The 21,134-nt window shown below is 41.5% G+C and overlaps 1 protein-coding gene across 1 annotated transcript in view; it reads right to left on the bottom strand.

Annotated features, from left to right (window-relative positions):
- Window positions 1-429: 429 nt before the first annotated feature.
- Window positions 430-21,134, bottom strand: part of LOC149169321 (uncharacterized) — a 95,950-nt gene continuing 75,245 nt past the window's right edge. Inside the window, exons 3-4 of the mRNA XM_089425155.1 lie at window positions 3,408-3,547; window positions 430-615 (exon numbers count right to left, since the gene is read on the bottom strand). Of these exons, the coding sequence (XP_089281281.1) occupies window positions 430-615; window positions 3,408-3,547 (326 nt within the window). The remainder of the gene's footprint in view (window positions 616-3,407; window positions 3,548-21,134) is intronic.

Raw genomic sequence — 21,134 nt, 5'->3', positions numbered from 1 at the left:
GCTAAGCAGCTCAAGCAAACTCTCCAATTCTGAAATGAAATGCCAAATAGAATAATCAAAATGAGGCTCTAGCCTTCCTTTTATTGTTGCTTTCCCTTCCTCATACCATGGGTCGATTTCTCTCACACTATGCTTTGATACCATGGTTTGATTCTTCCCATGGTTCGATTTCCATTTTGGTAACCTCCACAACTTCACTTTAATTTTTCTTTTCTCCTAAGTTTGGCCTTCTTTTCTCTCCAAAAATTATATTGAGCCCTCATAACCCATTTTCCTAAGTTTATTTGCCAAAAATATTTATTATTCGCCAAAATTGCAAAATTGAGAATTTCCCTTAACAAAATTATTAATTGGGGACATGACAGTCCTCCCCGCCAAAAATTGTTGTCCTCAAGAAATGTCTAAACAAGTGCCCTCTTTGACTGTTGATCACCACTGTAACCACGAATAATACCAAGGTCCCAAATGTGCCACTGAGTCATCCCCAATCTCAACACTGTCTTGACATGAAGGAATCCCTCGATACCCAGATCCTAAGCCATCCTGATCAATGTGACGCACACCTTGCTCCATTCGTTGTCCAACTAGACACAGGTACCAGAAGCCCTCTGCATACTATCAATAAGTAGAGCATCATGATAATGTAGGACTCTGTCCAACTCCCCATGAAGCTACCCTGCCAAGTAATCCACCTCATGCACTCCAAGGGTAACTTCTAAAGGCACAGCACAATCCATGTGGCAATGAAGTTTCTCTCGTATGAAATTTCCCTAGTATCCTCCTGCTGACCAACCTACCATGCTGAGGAAGTCTCCCATGCTATCAGCAAGTCACTAAATCCCCAGGGAAGATCTGAGTGGTCTCCCCCTATAGTAGCCATCTCATCCCTAAAGTTCGTTGAGTTGTCAAGTACTATGATGCCAGGGTCCCATGCCCATCACAGAAAGAAATTGTCCTGCTAACCCTGCAACACTCTGGTTATGACTGACTGCCTACTACGCTCGTACCAGAACCTCTTCTCCTGTAACTCTCGGCCATAATATATGTGATGATCGAGGCTAAGCTCAACCTGCCAAGGTGACTTAGCAATGCTCGCGCCTATCACTCCATGGTTGGCCCCAATCCTGAAAAACAACCTGCCTCGCCATATGATGAAGACCTCGGTGATCCCCCATGTGTCAACCTGATAATGAACCAGATCACCTACTATCCTGACTATACTCACTAAGTAATGGAGTGTCCCACCAATCAACTGGATCCCTAGATCCCATAACCATACTGGAAGTCCACAACTCCCAATCCTCATTGCATACTGTTGTAATATGCTGCTAGATGTTGGGACCCATATGTGCCTCATCTCTGACCCCTGTATGTATCCAATGGATGGGCACCCAACATCAAGAATTTGTCCTGCGTATGACAAATTGCTCTGCTCCTGCCAAACCACACAGTGAAATTTGTTATCCCAACTCCTGATGATGTACCTAGATACTGCCTGGAGCCTAGGCATCCTCCTGCTAATGAGGACTATCATCCCCTGTACCTCATGCTCACATAACACCTCGGGTTGTCCTATCGAAAGTGCACCCTGTAGCTCACTCACGATCACCTCCCTAAGTGTGAACTCAGGGGTGGAGCACACGCTACCTCTGCAACAAACCACGTATTCCCCAAGCCTGTACCTGTCAGCTTGAGCCCTGATCAAATGCCACGTTGAAAATTCTCTCTCTAGATACTCTATTTCCCAACTAACTGTCTCGAGTGAGCCTCTCGCGTCTTGCTACTCGTGATGAAGGTATTGAGGGACAACACCCAATTTCATTGTGCCTGCAAACAATGTGGCAGTGAGACAGGGATGCAAGTCCCCCTAATATCATCCAATGATGATCATCAATGTCCCCATCAATCCTAAGTGATCTACACCCAAGGGTATGCTTCTTGTCCCTATTAGGCGGCCTCCCTGGAGGTAACTCCAACTATCAAAAAAACCCTAACTAGGTAACTCATGAAATCGTGGCTCAACCAAGAAGATCCAAGTGCAAGAATATCTCCTACAAAATCTCAAAGGCAAAACGTTCTCCTTTTCTCGTCTTCTTCACAAATCCACCCTCGGTTTTCTCTCAAAACCTAATCTCTAATATCCATGTGGTAAACCACAACCCTAGAACTCCAATATGCTCCAGGAAACTCCAAGAAGACCAAGAAACACTAGCCCCTTAGAAGAGAGAGAATACAATACAAGGGAAGACTTAACAGAGAGATAGAATACAACACAAGTGAAGACTTGACAAAGAGAGAGAAAGCGTGCACTCTCTTCTCTTAGTCACATCTCATCACATGACTAAATACAAGTGAGTGAATGAATATGTTATGGAAAAATTCTCTTCTTCTATTCATATGAGAGGTAAGGGAGTCTAACAATACTATGTAAGCCTAAGCCCTTACAAGCAACCTGCAAAAACATTTGTAGGCCAAACATGTGAGACATCCACTCTAGATTACAAGTGTCACACTCCAATGGGGATGTCATGCACAAGAATGACTCCAAAGTGATGCGGCAACACAAACTTCCATGGACTCAATCTATCCTACAAAGGAAAGCCCTCTAGTGGGTTAGCTACCCCCTACAAGAACACTATCAAAGCCCCAAGTGTCCCCAAGCCATCTCCAATCCTTCAAAAAGAAAACCAAGTGGCCACATGCCAGCCAAGGGTTGAAGCCCTCCTCAATGATGCACATTGCTCCACATCACTCGTAGGGTGCTCTCCAAGAAAGTGACTCGTCCATGAGACTTCAAAGAAGGGCATCCACCAAACTACCAAGAGATCTCCAACACCCAAAGGAAAATCACCCATCATGGACCATATCTCATGTTGTAATCCATCTTGGACCCATCCAAGCACTAAACATACACCATGTACACCAAAACTCATGAAGCACCCACAAACATGGCATAAATACTTTTGGAAAAATCCAGTGATATAACAAGTTTGTTGGTCATTAATAAATTCATCTTATATAAAATGATATCATCTTTTGCTTCCCAATTTTAAGTAAAGATTTAGTATACAGTTGAGGCCAAGAACACCTACAGCAAAGGAAAATTTCTCTGGGTGTTCTTAGCAAATTTTTCCAGATAACTATTCGTAGTTTATACCAAATTATTGCCATTATGAGTGGATACTCCAGGAAGATCATGATAACATTAGTTATTGTAGTAGTTTATCACATGATATAGTTAATGCAATCTAGTTGTTGAATACTATATGAACACATTGAAGATGATAGTAGAAGCACTCATGAATTTTCCTGCTAAAAGTGATTAATTTGAAAGAAAAACAAAAAGAAATAAGTAACCAAGCTTGCTTATTTAATATAAAGAAAAGCTAAAGCATGTTATAACATACCTGACCCCAAGCATGGACACCGGCATCGGTTCGACTTGCACCAACCAAGTGAAGATCCTTTCTTCCTAGCTTTGTGATCTTTAATAAGGCATTCTCAACCATGTATTGCACAGTTGCCGGCCTTTCCTGATACTGCCATCCTGAAATACAACTTACAAAACTCAGCAACTTGAGTAAATCAATAAGCCAAAGGAATATCCCAAGCATTATGATTTATACATAAGATTAATGCAAAATTGCTTGTAATGACACATCTCGAATTAAAGGGAGCATAGGAATATTAGCAGGCATAGGAGGCATGAATATGATAGCTACATATGCATGCATCGCATGCACTGCACTAGTATACATACTAGCTAATATTGAAAATGTCTAAGTATAGGGTAATGAATTTATTATTGAAGTAAATACCTAACTCGCCAGAATATAATGAATATATCGAGTGGGGTACTTGATATGTATACCACCATCATAATATATAATTAATACATTATTCAAAAATAAAGTAAATACAATGGATTATGAATTAAATTAAATTTATAAGATATGAATTAAATTAACAAACTTTAATAAAAGTGTAAGTTCAATTAATAATATTAAAGTTTTTAAATAAAAATTGAAACTCTTTAATAATTCGTTGTCTCGTGAACTAAATAGATATAAACCTTTGACCATTAACACTTATATAAGTGTGACCGCCTCTTCAGACCCTTCAAAATGCCAAGTGACTGGCAGAAGGCAAGGAAATCATTTTTATAATTCAGAAGGCGATGATGATTGGGGAAATAATGAGGGCGAAGAGGGCATAGAGGAGGGAAGGGTTTTTGGGCCTTTCCGGGAAGCAAAGACAGGAGGATATATAGAGAAGCAATAGTCAGAGTAATTCTATGGAGAGAAACTTGATAATTTGGGTAATTGTTCTCGGATTTTTGGGCACGGGAGCCAGAAGACTTCTATTTCGAAGTCTTTTGGGTCTGGGAACCGGATAGGTTGTTCCCAGATAGGGCTGGAGAAAAAGGGTCAGTTTTGTAAGAGGAGCAGGGACAATAACAGACCAGAAACACCTTCAAACAGATATCCAGGTATTTTTCCGCATTTAAATTGTTAAATTCTAGTTAAATTGAACGTCCGAGTAAATTGCAAAGCCTGGGTATATTTTTCTGGAATTGTTTGATTTAATTGTAATTTAGGGCACTAAATTGCTTCTCAAATACACCACATAACTCAATTCTCAATATATTACTACCGAAATATATAACATGCAGACACCAATGCTTCAATTATCTTCTATGAATTTGTATAGTTCAAACATGAAACTGGGAGGCATCACATGTATTACACCATTGGTACAACGAGCACATATAAATTTCAATATAATGAAAGAAGTGGACAACTTGTAGATAGTAATCGTAATGAAATCTCTAAAGGGATGCAATCAAGCAGACAGAGCCACAACAAACCAGAGCTATTAATTTTTACAACCAGGTCATGAAGACAGAAACATCTTTACATCTGTTCACAACAAAAACGAAACCATGAAATAGAAGCATCTAACCAGAAATATCTGAAATAAGGGAAATGACTTAATTGTGAACATACCAGTGACACTATTTCCCTCTTTTTAGCACAAGTGGCAATTATATTGGAGTTAATGCCATAGCCTTTCCTTTGCAAGGTTCATGTCACATATATAATAAGGTAAACATGCGAAAGCACTACCCAAGGTTAGAACCATTTGATCCCTTTCATAATAGAACTTAAAGATTAATTGCTAAGTATGCCTATCTATTGATGGGGAATTATGGTCTAGGGGAATGATCGAGTTAATGCCATAGCCTTTACTTCACAAGATTCATGTCACATATACAATAAGGGTAAACATACAAAAGAAACAACCAAGGTTAGATCCATTTGATCCCTTTCATAATAAAGCTTAAAGATTAATCGCTAAATATGCCTATCTATTGATGGGGAATTATGGCCTGAAAGGGAATATGGTAAATTCCTTGGCAAAACCATGTTGGAAGTCATAAAAGGACTAAATGTAGACAATGACGAAGTCTAGTCTGCAATGTTGCAGACATCGTGTCCACAAATACATCACTGAGGATCTAGAAATTAACTTAACGGCAACATCTGAGAAAATATCAAAAAATATCAGCAAACTTTTAAAAATACAAAAAAAAATATTCATTTTTTAAATTTTTTAAACATCTAAAGAAACGCCCTCCCTCCGGCCTTATTATGGGAAAATGTAATAGTGAGAAACCCCTTTGTTCTCAATCTTTTACTTTCCCTCTCCAAATTGAGCAAAAGATATTCAAAATTCTCTAGTCAACCAATATTTTTCCTTTTCAGGAGATATATTGCGATATATTCAAAATTGAAAAAGTCACAAATTTTCCAGCGATATTATCGCCAAAGCTAAGAGAATCATAATATATTGCAATGTTGACAATATATCATTGATACTTACAATGCTGCTAGTCAGAACTTGATTTTCCAACTTGATTAGGAAGCGTCAATCTTCTGCCACAAAAGACTCAATTGCCCATCTGTATGGCCCCACCTTTCCTTCATATGAGCTCACCATGTACACCAAAAGGCATCATCCATATATAGGCTCGCATCGCATGAGCGTGTGGACCCAAACAGCTCATTCCATAGAGGACCACAATGCCCAAAAGTCATGCAAGGCATGCGCCCTTACATATTTGAAAAGCATAAGCACGGCAAGTCTCTAAGAGTGAAGGGCAATGCAGAGATGAACAAACAACCTTTAAAATATAGTAGTTCACATACAAGCAAATCATATCAATTATTTGAGCAAGGCCCATAATAATGAATTTATGTGCATGCACAAAATCACATATCCAAATTAGTGGAGATTGTTTACCCACCAAAATGTGGGTATACTCCATAAGAGAAAAAAAATCTCCTTCTTTAGACAACCAACCAGCCAACAGCCCTGTTACCAAACAATATAGCAAGGGTCCTAGGAGGGGTACCTAAAGGACAACTACTAGACCAAATGGAAACAACGGGACAAGGACCCGCTATCACCTCAATCAATGTCCCTTTACAGAGTTTCACCGATGGGAGGAGTCCCAATATAAGAGAAATCACTAGGAGGACAAGGTCAATAACAAGGTACAATGTGATTTCCAAAGCCCATTCAAAGGAAAGGCTCAAATAATAGCTTTCTTGCTTCAAAGGCAAGATAAAAGTCTCTCCAAGAAAGGTTTATGGGAGAAAGCCTAGACCTAGGAGGATAAGATAATCAATACAAGAGATATGCCTAAATCAAGGCTTCCTAGAGGAATAAAGGACCTCTCTTAGGGTTTTGTGAAATAGAGATCATATAAAGGTTTAGGACCACAAGAGAGACCTAGCAAGGCCTAGGGTTTATGAAATTTCAAGGACAATGGGAAGGCTAGGCCAAGCAAGGATAATGAGGGTACAAGAGATATTAACTTCAAATGAGTTTTCAAGCATAGAAGACCCTTGATTCTACCACTATCTAGAAGAAACCTAGAGAAATTCAGTCGTATAGCTAGGGCTTGGTATATCTCTCAATCCAACCATGGGATTGGCCTCAAAATTTGAGGGCTTCTAAGAGACTCACCAGCGCAGTTGCTTTCCAATCTTCTCAAGAAGAGTCGCTCTCTAATGGATTTCACAGGGAGCCCTAGGGAACTTCTAGGGTTAGGGTAGAATCGGAAAAGAAAGGTGAAAAGGTAAGAATTTTTAGGTGATCACCTAGGATTAAGACCAGTGTGTAGTCCTTTTGGGAGAATTGGAGTCAAAATGACCTTGTTCTTCAACCTTTGTTATCTCAAGGAGGCCTATTACAACATTGCAAACCCTAACAAGAAGGCTTAAGGGCTACCCTAGACATTTATACTTGTTGACATGTTATGGAGTTTCAAGGATACCATATGCATAATAGCCCTCTAGGAACATTCATTCTCATTATCCATGAATAATGCATGCAATACTTTCACAATCTTAGTGCTTATCACAAATTCGCATTAAATTAGGGCACAATCAAGATATAGAAATGACATTCCATACATTAGACATTTAGCATAGGAAAAATATAGCATTAAAGTACTTACAAGATAACAAGAATATATCCATCCATCAGTAGCTTGTCAAAGAAGCTCCAAGACAATAGTGTGAAAATTTTCCAAACATTGTAAGTGCATTTATCCTCCAAAAACTTGTCTAGAAGTGTAGGTCCAGAATTCTCAAAAAAGAGAAGTCGAAATCCAAATGATGATGGTTTAAAGTGAGGCTAGGCCTCCTCTCTTTATACATGTCATGTGATATCAAAATATGAACTAGCCCCTAATACTAGCCTAATGTACCAAAAAATAAATCTATTAGTGACAAGCCCACCAAATAGCTCCAAAAGATGAACAATAAGCTTCTCAAGAGGGCCGAAACGATAGTACAATAGCTAATAGGGTCGTTGGAAGGCCTAATCAAGTCCCTCATAAGCCATAATAGGAGGGCTCCAATAACATTAATGAAGGGGGTGGCACCTTAATCTCCAAGCAAATAACATGTGGTGCTCCCAAGTGGCTATGGGGGCACAAAGAATGGCCTCATGGGTCTCCAACTGAATCAAGCAAGTTTGTGCTCCATCTATAAGGGATGGAATGGTGATACAAGCCCTCCCTTGTCTCGCTGTGAAAATTCCGAAAATGGAATCCTATTGCAGCAATTGGTATTATTTCTTCTAACTAATAAATTAATTATTCAGTTTATTGATACGGAAACATCGAAATAAAGACACTGCAACCTTCACAAATAAAACTACGGAAAATAAATAGCACTGGAACTGAGAAAATACTAGCGCAGATAAAAATTAACACCGTTGTTTTTGGAAAAAAGTCCCCGGAAAAACCCAATGTGGGAAAACCAATGCAGCAGATGAGGGTTTTATTTTATTATGCAACAGTGAAAATCTTAGTACAATATATGGATGCCCAACTAGCAATCCAATCAGCAAGTATCTAACAGAAATAATTAGAGAGAAAAATTCTCTCACCCCACAAGCAATCCCAACATTGGCTTCTACAAAAAATTGGTCATCCAAACCCCAACATGAGCCCTTTTGTGTTGCCTCTGCGTTGTCTCTCACACGTGTGGCTCGATATTGCCTTTGAAAAAGTTGTCTAGCATGTCTCTACTGTTGGAAGTGACTCTCCAGCCCTCTGGAAATTGAATCAACCTCCTCCTGAGCTAAATCAAACTGCTCTGTGTCAGCCTCTACGCAGTCTCTGCGTGGATCACTTATGTCACTTATTTTGCCTCCCAGATCAGGAAAATCTCCTCCGGAATCACTGTCCCTACCCCTCACTCACTACTTTAATATTTGGCTCTCTGACAGCTGACTGCTACTATGGAAATCGATCTTCCAAGGAAATCAAATTTTTAGTGTTCTCAAGTGTGTTCTCCAAGTGCCCATCAACTTCCTCTTATAATCCACTATTGGATCACCAACGACCAAAATTAAAACTTAATCGATGGCTAGGATCATCTTGGAATCGATCCGAGTGAGTTTCTAGATTTCTCACCTTGACTTAATTAATACAAATTAATTAACCAATTTTCCAAAGTTTAGACTTAGAAAACATTAAAAAAATTGGTTAATAATCTAATTAAGTCACTTCTAAGTGGAATTTCCATAAACGATTTTTGGGTCTTGGAGATCTCATGTATTCTAGCCTCTCCACCAACCACTGCGCAACCCTGATGTTGCATTTGTGTTGCTACTGACATTGCCATATTGCTGCCAACACCGCATTTGCACTGCAACTCTCTCTCATCTGTTGTTGCAACTAAAAAGCATCCAAAATACTGAATCCACTGTGTTCAGTATGATGCATCTGTCTCCCTGGTCTCTGACTGCTACTAGCCTCTATTGTCACTAAAGAATCTGCGTTGCTACCAACTCTACACTGAGCCACCTACTCTGCTGTCAACATTGCACTGTGCTTCTAAGCCACTAGTCTGCAACTATCACTCTGGTACTGACTGCATCTACTGCCACTGATCCATCCTGCTATTGAATACTGTGGACCCCTGTAGCCAGGTAATGATCCATGAGGTGGACTCCTCAAGGACCCTGCCCAATCTTTGTAGTTCTCTGGGGCTACAGCACCAAATCTCCCCACCTCACTGCTGGAGGTATATTTGCAAACATCGCAAAGTCTTCCTCTAGCCTAGAAGACAACCTGTCGATCTCTGCAGAAGCTGTCTGTTGGTCCTACTTCTTTGACTTGTCCTTCTTCCTAAGAGGACACTGCGTGCTGTAGTGACCAAGCTCACTACACCTGAAGCACTTGACCTTTGACAAGTCCTTCTTCTTTCTTCTTTGTTCCCCCTGCCCTTGACTGGGACCCTTTGACACTAGGGCCACAGTTTCCTCCTCCTTCACCACCTTCGATCTGCTGCTACTACTGCCATTGATGGAGCTCCTTAACAGAGCTCGCCTCAACTCCTCTTGTTGCAAGTCTGACCACATCCTATCCCATTTTGGTAGCTTGTCTCTGCCCAATATGCTTTGGACAAATACTTGTCACTCCTCAAAGACATTATTCAGTGCCAACCTCACTAGATCTATTGGTTGAGGCACTGCCCCAACAACTGCAAGTTGGTCTCGAACCTCCTGAATCCTGGTGAGGAAGAGATCTATGCCTTCCCCTTTCTGCATCCCGATGCATCTCAGCTTCTCCAGGAACATCTTTCGTTGCTCAGAAGTGCCCTGATATAGCATGGCAAGAGCATCCCACATCCCTTTGGCAGTATCCTTTCCAACTATGTGTGAGACTATATGGTCCCAGACTTCATCCGGGATCAACCGCTTCGCCCGCGCTGTTTCCTTCCTGTATTCCTTCAACTGATCCGCATCCTGGGGAACTGCCACAACATTGTTTATGTAGAGCTTCAGGCCATATTCATCCAACAGGAAGGACATCCTGGCCTTCCAGATGACATAGTTGGAGGAACCCTCCAACCTATCCTGATCTCTCAGCCCAGTTGTGGCCATCTCTAATCAAGTTGAAAACTTCCTCTTTCCCTATGCTCAGCTGCTACTCACACTCCCTTCTGGAATGTGTGGTCCTGCAAGCTGTTACTGCCAATCTGCAACTAGAAATTTGAACTTCCGAGACTCGAAGTTCCCTGAGGAAAATTTTCCCTCTGCTGTGTGTGCTTTTCTCTTCCACCCGACGCGGATTTTGCTTCTACAACCTACAACAAAACCCTTTGCGTCCAACCAGGAATCTTCTTAGCGAAAAACTGAGCTACTACTGCTCCCTCTGCTTGCAGGAATCATTGATCTGGGAAATTCAAACATTTTCTGCCTCTTGCACTGAAAAAACCAAACTTCCCCAAGCAACTCGGTCTGCCTGGCAATGAAATGCGTTGCCTCAAGAATTTCGGCCTGTTGCTCCTTCTAAACAGCGAAATTTTTTCTCTGCTTCTGAGCTTCCCGGCTAATTAATCATGCTCTGATACCATGTGAAAATTTTGAAAATGGAATCATATCGCAGCAACTGGTATTATTTCTTCTAACTAATAAATCAATTATTCAGTTTATTGCTACGGCAACATCAAAATAAACACACTGCAACGTTCACAAATAAAACTGCGGAAAATAAGTAGCGTTGGAACTAAGAAAATTGTTTTTGGACAAAAGTCCCCGGAAAACTCAATGCGGGAAAACCGGTGCAGCAGATGAGGGTATTATTATATTATGCAGCAGCGAAAATGTTGATTTGGGGTAGCATCGGATGTGCTCTAGCCATGAAAATCGGTGGAGAGGCTAAAACACATGAGATCTCCAAGACCCAGAAATGGTTTGGGCAGATTCTAACCGGTTTGGGAGATATTAAAATAATTAATATTTTTAATGGAGTTCCTAAGTCTAAACTTAGGAAAAATAAAATATTAATGGGTATTAATATAAAACTGGGTTATAAGGTTCCAAAAGTCATGGATCAAACCAAATCTAATCTCAGCCGTTGATTACAAATTTAATCTCAGTCGTTGAAGGACCAACATGAAAAGTATAAGAAGAGGCTTAAGGATCAGTTGGAGAACACACTAAGGGAGACCAGTCAGTTCGATTTCTGGAGCAGAGTTAGCTGAGAAATTCAAACTAGTGGTCTGGAGAACAGCAGAAGGCATAAAGTACGAAACAAAGAGTCGGGAACAACACCAGGGGAACAGCGCAGATGTTGGAGACGCGGACGCAGAGCCTCTCAAGCAGACGGAGAGGCAGCAGAGTGCGCAGTCACTGGAGGGCTTGCGTGGGTGACGCAGAGAGGCTCAGTGTTGACGCAAAGAGGCAGGGGCTGACGTAGAGGGTCTGGGAGCTACACAAAGGTCAGCCAGACTGACGCTGAGACTGGGAGAAGTGCTAAAGGATTTTCTCTCTGTTGGGTAAGCCAGTTTGGCACCCAGTTGTACTGAAGAATTGCTGAATAATAAAATCCTCCCTTGCTGCACCGGTTTTCCCACATTGGGTTTTTCCGGGAACTTTTGTCCAAAATATCTGTGTCGATGTGTTAATTCTTGTGCATGTGTTTTTTTTTCTGTATTATGGTGTGATATCTGCAGCAGAATTTATTTTAATGTTCACTGAAGGATTTTCATAAATAACTTATTGGGAAAAAAAGTAGGTAAAATAAATCAATTGTTGCAGTGATAGAATTTTCACATGGTATCAGAGCAAGCAACCAGAGACAGGAAGGGAAAATCAATTATGGGTCGAGACCATGATGTAGAGGCATCTACGTCAGGAGACTCTCACAGATTTAAAAAAAATTGCACAAGAGAAAGTGATTTCAATTTCTCTATGTTGGCTTCTAGGCTAAAAGAAGAAGTGTCTTGTGTGACTAGCTCTGCATCATCAGAGGTGTGGTGTATAGACAGTGGAGCCTCTTGGCATATGACGGGAATCTGGCAATGTTTCTCAGATCATCGGGAGGAGAAGATGAACTTTCAGATCACCATGGGGAACAAGGCAGAGTGTCCTCCAGTAGGGAGGGGTACCATAGTTTTTCAAATAGAAACGGGAGAGCGGTTCCGTGCTGCCAGTGTGCTGCATGTACCAGGATTGGGGATGAATTTACTTTCCATGTCGCAACTTCAAGGCAAAGGCTATGACGCTTTCTTCATAAAGGAGAAAGTATACATCAAACACCCGAGCTAGAAAAAGAAAGAGCAGATCAGGATCAAAAGTAACAGGCTGTACAGACTACAACTAGAATCACCAATGGCACTAAATAGGCAGTCATGGGGACAAGGATTTAAACGAACTATGGCATAGAAGAATGGGACATTTGTACCATGGGGTTTTGAGAATTCTCAGGAGCACTGTAACAGGGGTTCTGGATCTTAGTACGGAACGAGATGATGTATGCAGAGGATGTGCTCTAGGAAAGTATGCCAAAGCAGCATTTCCCAGAAGTAGGGCCAAGAGTGTACTAGGATTGATACACTCAAATATCTACAGACCCATGTCCACTAAAGCTCTTAGTGGTGTCGAGTACTTCCTCACCTTCATTGCTGACCACTCAAGGAAAACTTGGATTTATTTTCTGGAAAAAAAAGGACGAGGTTTTTTGTCAATTCAAAGAGTTCAAGGCTCTAGTGGAGAATCTAACTGGGAAGAAAATAAAAGTTTTGTGCTAAGATAATGGTGGAGAGTATGTCGATAAGGACTTCACTGATTTTTGCGCTAGGGAGGGCATCAGAAGAGAGTGGACAGCGCCTTACAATCCGAAGCAAAATAGAGTAGCAGAAAGAAAGAACAGGACTATTGTAGAAGCAGCTAGGGCCATGATGTATGATCAAGATATGCCAAAATTCCTGTGGGCAGAAGCATGCAACACAACAGTCTATGTTCAGAATAGAACTCCTCATCGGGCATTGGGCAAGATTACTCCAGAGAAAGTCTTCACAGGGAAGACGCCTGAAGTCAGTCATTTCAGGATATTTGGGAGCTTAGCATATTGCCGCATACCCGAGGAAAAGAGGAAGAAGCTGGATCAAACTGCAGAGAAAGGATATCTAGTGGGATATAGCGAGAACGCTAAGGCATACAGAATCTATCTTCCAGGGAGCAAGAAGGTAGTAGTTCAACGAGATGTGAAATTCATGGAAGACAGGGCTTTCAGGAAATCTCGACAAATGCCTTCCGAGGAGCAGTGAAAAGAGGAACCGTTGGTCAAACCTCTTCAACCAACAGAAGAAAAGAATTCTTCCTCGGGTCAGGAAGAATCACAAGATGAGGAGGAGATAACAGAAGCACCTGCTGGCAGAGGAAGAATGAGCAGGGAACTTTGTTAGATTCTGCGAGATGCAGAGGACTTCATCGGTGCGCCAAGGAACAATAAGAGGGAGCGAAAACAGCCAGATAGATATCAGGCATTAGTAGCTCAGGATGGGGAGCCTACCAATTTTCAGAACACAGCTCAACATCAGGTTTGGCTAGATGCGATGGTAGAGGAGTACAACTCCATAATGGTGAACGATGTCTAGGTGGTAGTGCCAAGGCCTCAAGACAGATAAGTGGTAGGTTCGAGATGGATCTACAAGATTAAATACGTTGCAGACGGCAGTGTTGAGAAATACAAATCCAGGTTTGTGGCTAAGGGGTATGCTCAGAAGGAAGGAATTGACTACGAAGAGACCTTTGTCCTGGTAGACAGGTGTACATCTATTAGAACCGTGATATCTCTTGCAGCACAGATGGGGTGGGAGATCCATTAGATGGATGTCAAAACGACATTTCTGAATGGTGTGATAGAAGAAGAGGTATACATTGAACAACTAGAGGGCTTTGAGACACATGAGAAGAAGTCTCATGTATGCAGATTGAAGAAAGCCTTGTATGGGTTGAAATAGGCGCCTAGAGCATGGCATGGGCAAATCGATGTCTACTTATAGAAAATGGGATTTGTCAAGAGAGACGCAGATCCAAATCTCTATTATCAGGTTGTAGAGAATGAGCCTCTAATCTTAGTATTATATGTGGATGATCTCTTCTTGACAAGATCATCCAGGCTCAGGCAAGAAAAATCTAGCCACAAAATTTGACATGATGGATTTGGGACGAATGCATTATTTCCTGGGGTTGGAAGTTTGGCAGCAAAAGGGGGAGATCTTCCTTGGACAAGGGAGATATGCTATAGAAATCCTGAAGAGATTCAGGATGGAGGACTGTAGACCCATGGCTACTCCAATGATAACCAACTGGAAGAACATTGATGCATCAGAAGACAAGATGTTGATCCCACCTTATACAGGGATCTCATAGGGTCCCTGATGTATCTGGTCAATGCCAAGCTAGACATTTGCTACACAGTCAACACCCTCAGTCAATTCATGGTGGAGCCGAAGAGGGCGCACTAGGCAGCAGCCAAACATGTTCTTAGGTATTTACAGGGAACAGTCGATTATGGACTCTTGGACACCAGGGATAAGGATATCAGATTGAATGGGTTTACTGATGCAGATTGGGCATGACGTTCAATGGATCGGAAAAGTACCTCTGGGTACTGTTTCAACATTAGATCAGGAATGACCTCCTGGTGAAGTAGGAAATAGAAATCTGAGGCTCTGAGCTCAGCTGACGCAGAATATATGGCCGCAAGCACAGCGTCGTGCGAGGCCATATGGCTTAGAAAACTGATTGTGAACCTATTCAGAAGAAAGATGGAGGCGACCAGGATCATGTGTGATAATTAGAGTTGCATCAAGCTCTCTGAGAATCCAGCGTTTCACGATCGGTCAAAGCATATTGATATCCGGTGTCACTTTGTTAGCGACTGTGTCCAACGAGGAGTTGTACAGTTGAGCTACACTCCTATAGGAGAACTGGTGGCAGACATCCTTACTAAGGGCCTTGGAAGAACCAAGTTTGATTATTTAAGGGGAAGATGGGGATGATAAGGATCCATTTCAGTAGCAAAAATGGGTATGATGTTGCAGTGTAGTAGCAGTCAACAGTAGCACGATGCAACATGATGAGAGGGAGTTGCAGTGTAGATGCAGTGTTGGGAAGATGAACCAGCAACAGCGCGGATGCACAAGAAGTTGCAGTAGAGACGTCGCAATGGCAGTGATAGAGCCATGGGCAGCAGTACAAGATGCAGCAGTGTAGAGGATGTTGGGCGGGGAGGCTTAACATCAGCACAGGGACCGGTGCCGTATAATCGGTGTGATACTCAGTGTGGAGTATTACCAGAGCATAGTCCTCACTAAGAGGGAGTGTTGAATTGGGGTAGCATCGGATGTGCTCTAGCCATAAAAAAATGGTGGAGAGGCTAAAGCACATGAGATCTCCAAGACCCAGAAATGGTCTGGGCAGATTTTGACCAGTTTGGGAGATATTAAAAGAAGTAATATTTTTAATGGAGTTCCTAAGTCTAAACTTAGGAAAAATAAAATATTAATGGATATTAATATAAAACTGGGTTATAAGGTTCCAAAAGTCATGGATCAAGCCAAATCTAATCTTACCCGTTGATTAGAGATTTAATCTCGGTCGTTGAAGGACCAATAGGAAAAGTATAAGAAGAGGCTTGAGGGTCAGTTGGAGAACGCACTGAGGGAGACCAGTTAGTTCCGTTTCTGGAGCGGGGTTAGCTGAAAAATTTGAACTAGTGGTCTAGAAAACAGCAGGACGCAGCAAGTATAGAACAGAGAGTCGGGAACAGCACCGGGGGAACAGCACAGAGGTTGGAGAGGCAGACGCAGAGGCAACAGACTGCGCAGTCATTGGAGGGCTTGCGTGGGTGACACAGAGAGGCCCAGTGCTGACACAGAGGGTCTGGGAGCTATGCAGAGGTTAGCCAGGCTGACGCTGAGACTAGGAGAAGTGCTGAAGAATTTTCTCTCTGTTGGATAAGCTAGTTTGGCACCCAATTGTACTGAAAAATTGATGAATAATAAAATCCTCCCTTGCTGCACCGGTTTTCCCACATTGGGTTTTTCTAGGGACTATTGTCCAAAATATCTGTGTCGATGTGTTAATTCTTGTGCATGTGTTTGTTTCTCTATTATGGTGTGATATCTGCAGCAGAATTTATTTTAATGTTTCCTGAAGGATTTTCATAAATAACTTATCGGGAAAATAAGTATAGGTAAAATAAATCAGTTGTTGCAGTGATAGAATTTTCACAGAAAATATGAGTACAATCTATGGATGCCCAACTGGCAATCCAATCAACAAGTATCTGATAGAAATAATTAGAGAGAAAAATTCTCTCACCCCACAATCAATCCAGGCACTGGCTTCTATAGAAAATTGGTCATCCAAAGCCTAGTGTGAGACTTTTTGCAATGTCTCTCACACATGTGGCTCGATACTACCTCTGATCAAGCCGTCTATGTTGTCTCTGCTGCTAGAAGTGACTCTTCGGTCCTCTAGAAGACTTTCCTGGCCTCTGGAAACTGAATCGGCCTCCTCCTGAGCTAAATCGAACTGCTCTACGTCAGCCTTTGCGCAGTCTCTGCGCTGCTTCTGCGTGGATCACTTCTGTCACTTGTTACTGCCTCTCCAGATCTAGAAAATCTCCTCCGGACTCACTATCCTTGCCCCTCACTCAATGCTTCAATCTTTGGCTCTCTCATAGCTGACTGTTGCTACTCTGGAAATCGATCTTCCAAGGAAATCAAATTTCTGGTGTTCTCAAGTGTGTTCTCCAAGTGTCCATCGACTTCCTCTTATAATCCATTGTTGGAGTACCAACGACCAAGATCAAAACTTAATCGATGGCCAAGATCATCTTGGAATTGATCCGTGTGAGTTTCTAGATGTTTCTCACCTTGACTTAATTAATACTAATTAATTAACCAGTTTTCCTAAGTTTAGACTTAGGAAACATTAAAAAAATTGGTTAATAATATAATTAAGTCACTTCTAGGTGGAATTTCAAGAAACGGTTTCCTGGAGATCTCATGTATTGTAGCCTCTCCACCAAATTTCATGGCTAGAACACATTCGATGCTACAAAAACTAACACTCCCTAGGTGAGACACAACCCCATCTGGGCTTAGGACCAACTGCCAAGTGTGTGGTGCAAGTGTGTAGCCAGCTCCGCAATGTGGTCCAAGTGCATCATCATCATCAAATAATTAGGACACGAGCAAGCAATAGGTGGCGTTGAAGGATCCCATGGTGTGGCTATCTGCTCTTTGCTATGGTGGAGGCCCATGGCTCTCAACGCCCACCCTATAAGTGTCATCATGACCCCTCTAGAGGGCTTGGATCCCGTATAGGGAGGCCAAGCCCAAGATGAAGACCCACCTACAATCCTATATAATATCCAATGTGTCTTCTCACCTTCCAATACAACCATTTCATTAGTGCAATCGAGTAAATGAGCTTACAAATCAGGGAACCAAGTGAACACTTCATAGTAGCATGCCCTTCCATACCGGGCTTTAGAATGTATGGGTGTCCCCAGGGGAGGTTAATAAAGGACCCTATTAGGTGGCTTCACCTCTAAGGGAATGACAAGCCCATGGTACATCCGTCAGATGGCAGGTATCATGTGAAATAATGGTGGAACAAAGTGGGGTAGCAGGGGAAGGCTCCAAGCCACATACCATGGTACAAGGGTAGATATATTGAAGGAAGCCCACATATGGGTGTACAAATGTAGGAGGGAGCAATTGTGGTACATGAATTACCCCGGCCTTTGTTTCTCCACTCTTCTTCATATGCCTTTTGCCTTTTATTGATTTTTTTTTCTTTTAACTGCTCGAAGCTCCAAGTAATGAGAACATGATGTGAATGACATAATTGCAGATACCCCCTTAAGGTAGGGCAATTCATCGCCCACTAAGGGTTGGGACAATCATGGGTTCCTTAATGATGCAGGGAGCTCAAATGGGGCCCTAAGAACTACGGTGTTGGCCATGATGAAAAGGGGTAGAGCTCATGTTTAGCTTTTGCTCACGTGCTAAATTTATATGTCCCGTCCATCTTTTGCATTTCGTGGTACATTTCCTGTTGAGAGTGGCCAAATTATGCTTTTAACTTTAATTTAGCTGCATTAACCTCTGGGGCGTCATTCCAGGCCCGACCCAAAATGTGGACAAGGGGAGGGGGAGGCTAACTCCTTATGGACCCAAGGGACAAATGTGGACCCTGATGGGAAAAATATGAAATGGGGTTAGAATGAGTGGAGGGGAGTGATATGTATGGTGTCAGGAAGCAGGACCACATAGCCAAAATCAGGGTTTCCCATGTCGTGCCACTCCTAAAACTAGTAGCCAATAGAGGAGGCCCCATGAGACTAGGATACAAGACTAACCACCAAATTGGAAGAGGGAACAAGAGTACAAACCAAGCCCATTCTTTTTGTCGAATCCCCCCACTAATTCATGTCCTAATGTGTCCATGATAAGTAAGCAAAAATACCCAATTACATAATGAAAAGCCATACCTTTGTTGAAATTTGGTACCGGAGGACAGATGGTTCCCTAAGGCTTTGATCTTTGGCCTAGGGAAAAATGTCCAAAAGAATTTAATTTTTCTCCTAAAGTGACTTTATAATTTTTATAAAGTCAAATCTAATTTAAAAGTGACTTTAAGTGATAAAGTTACTAAAGTCTAATTTTAAAGTGACTTTAATAAAGTCAATGTAAAATTAGAAAGGAAAAGTGACTTTGGAAGTAAATGACTAAGTGGGTCTTTATTAAAGTGGGGTGAATTAAAAAATAGAAAGTGAGATTTAAATGAGCATTTAATCTCAGCCCTAGATCTCAATCTATTTTAGCCATTGGATTTAGGATTACCCTAAAGTCACTTAGGGTTAGATTAAGGGAGGAAAAGGTCATTCATTCTTTCATGAGCAGATTGAGAGAAAGAAAGCAAGAGAGCAAGGGAGATTTCTGGACAGTGAAGAGGAGGCAGCAGCTTGGCACACATTCCAAGGCAGAGTTTCAGCAAGTCCGTACAGCGGAGTTTCAGCAAGGCGGAATTTCAGCAAGTCAGAGTTTCAGCAAGTCCGTACAGCAGAGTTTCAGCAAGGCGAAGTTTCAACAAGTCAGAGTTTTAGCAAGTCCATACAACGGAGTTTCAGCAAGTCGGAGTTTCAGCAAGTCCGTACAGTGGAGTTTCAGCGAGTCCGTACAGCAGAGTTTCAGCAAGTTCGTACAGCTGAGTTTCAGCAAGTCGAGGGCAGAAATCTGTACAACTGTACTGCTATTTTTTAGAGAAGGCCGTACAGCATTTATTGCTATTCTGTTTTGCTGTTTGCAAGTTTTCCCAGTTGGCTGTGAGGCACGTTGTTGACCACTACCGGTCAACAACCCATGCAGTACTCCCCCTCTTTTCTTGGCAGAAAGGGGCAGCACTTGATCGACGTGTCCGTGCCATCCTGCAGTCATCAGCGGCTTGATCAGTTTAATTGTAAACCCAGTCTGCATATATGAATTGTAAATAATCTTAGCAGATCAGAGTCATGTATGTAAAATTGCCTAGGTGGACCTAACTTTCTAATGATAATCTACGTCCCGGAAGGTTTTTCGTCTCACCGATCTACGATGGGCAGAGTTTTCCTTCAGCCTGACTCCAAAGCCGGAATTGATTTTGTCATTCGAATTTTAGGAGAATCCTAGTGTGTTAATCTGCTAGATTATAGTTGTGTCGCAGAAACTGGGTGGTTTATGAGGGTCTATGTTAAGTGGGTTTGTCCCCTTAAGATGTAAATTGTAAAAGTCATGATGAAATGTGTCTTGAGGGTTGAAAATGTTTTAAATCCCCTCATGTGTCCTAAGTCCTAGGTCCTAGGTGATGTTTCCGAAGGCTTAGTTCGATGATCCATTTTAAAATGAATTGAAAAAATAAAAAATAAATAAAAAATAATAATAATAAAACAAATAAAAACTTAAAAAAAAAAAATTTAAAAATGAAAAATAATAAAAAATAGAGCAAAAACCCTAACTAATAAAATAATAATATTTTAAGTGAATGAATGCAAAATATTATTTTTAATAAATCGACGGATGAGATCAAGAGATGTCTTGATCCTCATCAACGGTCGAGATCATTTCGACATGGATCACTCGAACTAGCCGTTGGGATCATTTCCTTTAAATAGGGTGCTAGGGGTCATTTCAAAGGGTGGAAGATCTGTGAGTCTGATACTGAAGAAGCTCTCTTGTAAATCTGTTTCTGGTTAATAAAAGAAGACTTTGGGGCCCATATCTTGCTGGTGTTACTCTCTTGAAATGCTGTGAGATTGTTTAATTTTCTGCATATGTTATTTTCAGCGATTAATAATAGTTTTTTGTAGAGTATTGTGAGCACAGGTATCTTGTTCACTTGCTAGGGTTTGAGTGTTGTTAGGGTTTCTGAAGTAATGGCAGGTATCTCCATTACTTTCTGAGATCTAGCAGCATTTTTGCCCTCTTTACTGATGGTTGTTCTGAGCTGTGCAGAAAAACCCTTATTGAAGAAGATTTGGTGGGCGTTAGGGGAAGTTCTCGGCTGAACCAGCCAACTCCCACAAGCATTTTTTGCTGAGCCCAGCTGATTTTGCTCTGGGTTAATCATTTGAATCTATTTTTCTGGTTTACATGAGAGATTTTCTGAAGTTTTTCACAGTGAAAAACCTGAAATCTTTATTTCTTTAAAATATTTCTGTGCTCATCGCTGAATCTGGCTATTAAGGGGCCAAAAATTTGTACATT

This window comes from Pinus tabuliformis, chromosome 4_2 (genome assembly GCF_031772625.1).
Source record: "Pinus tabuliformis cultivar Carrire ecotype Pingquan chromosome 4_2, CPIR1, whole genome shotgun sequence".
NCBI lineage: Eukaryota > Viridiplantae > Streptophyta > Pinopsida > Pinales > Pinaceae > Pinus > Pinus tabuliformis.
This window is presented reverse-complemented; position numbering and strand designations above follow the sequence as displayed.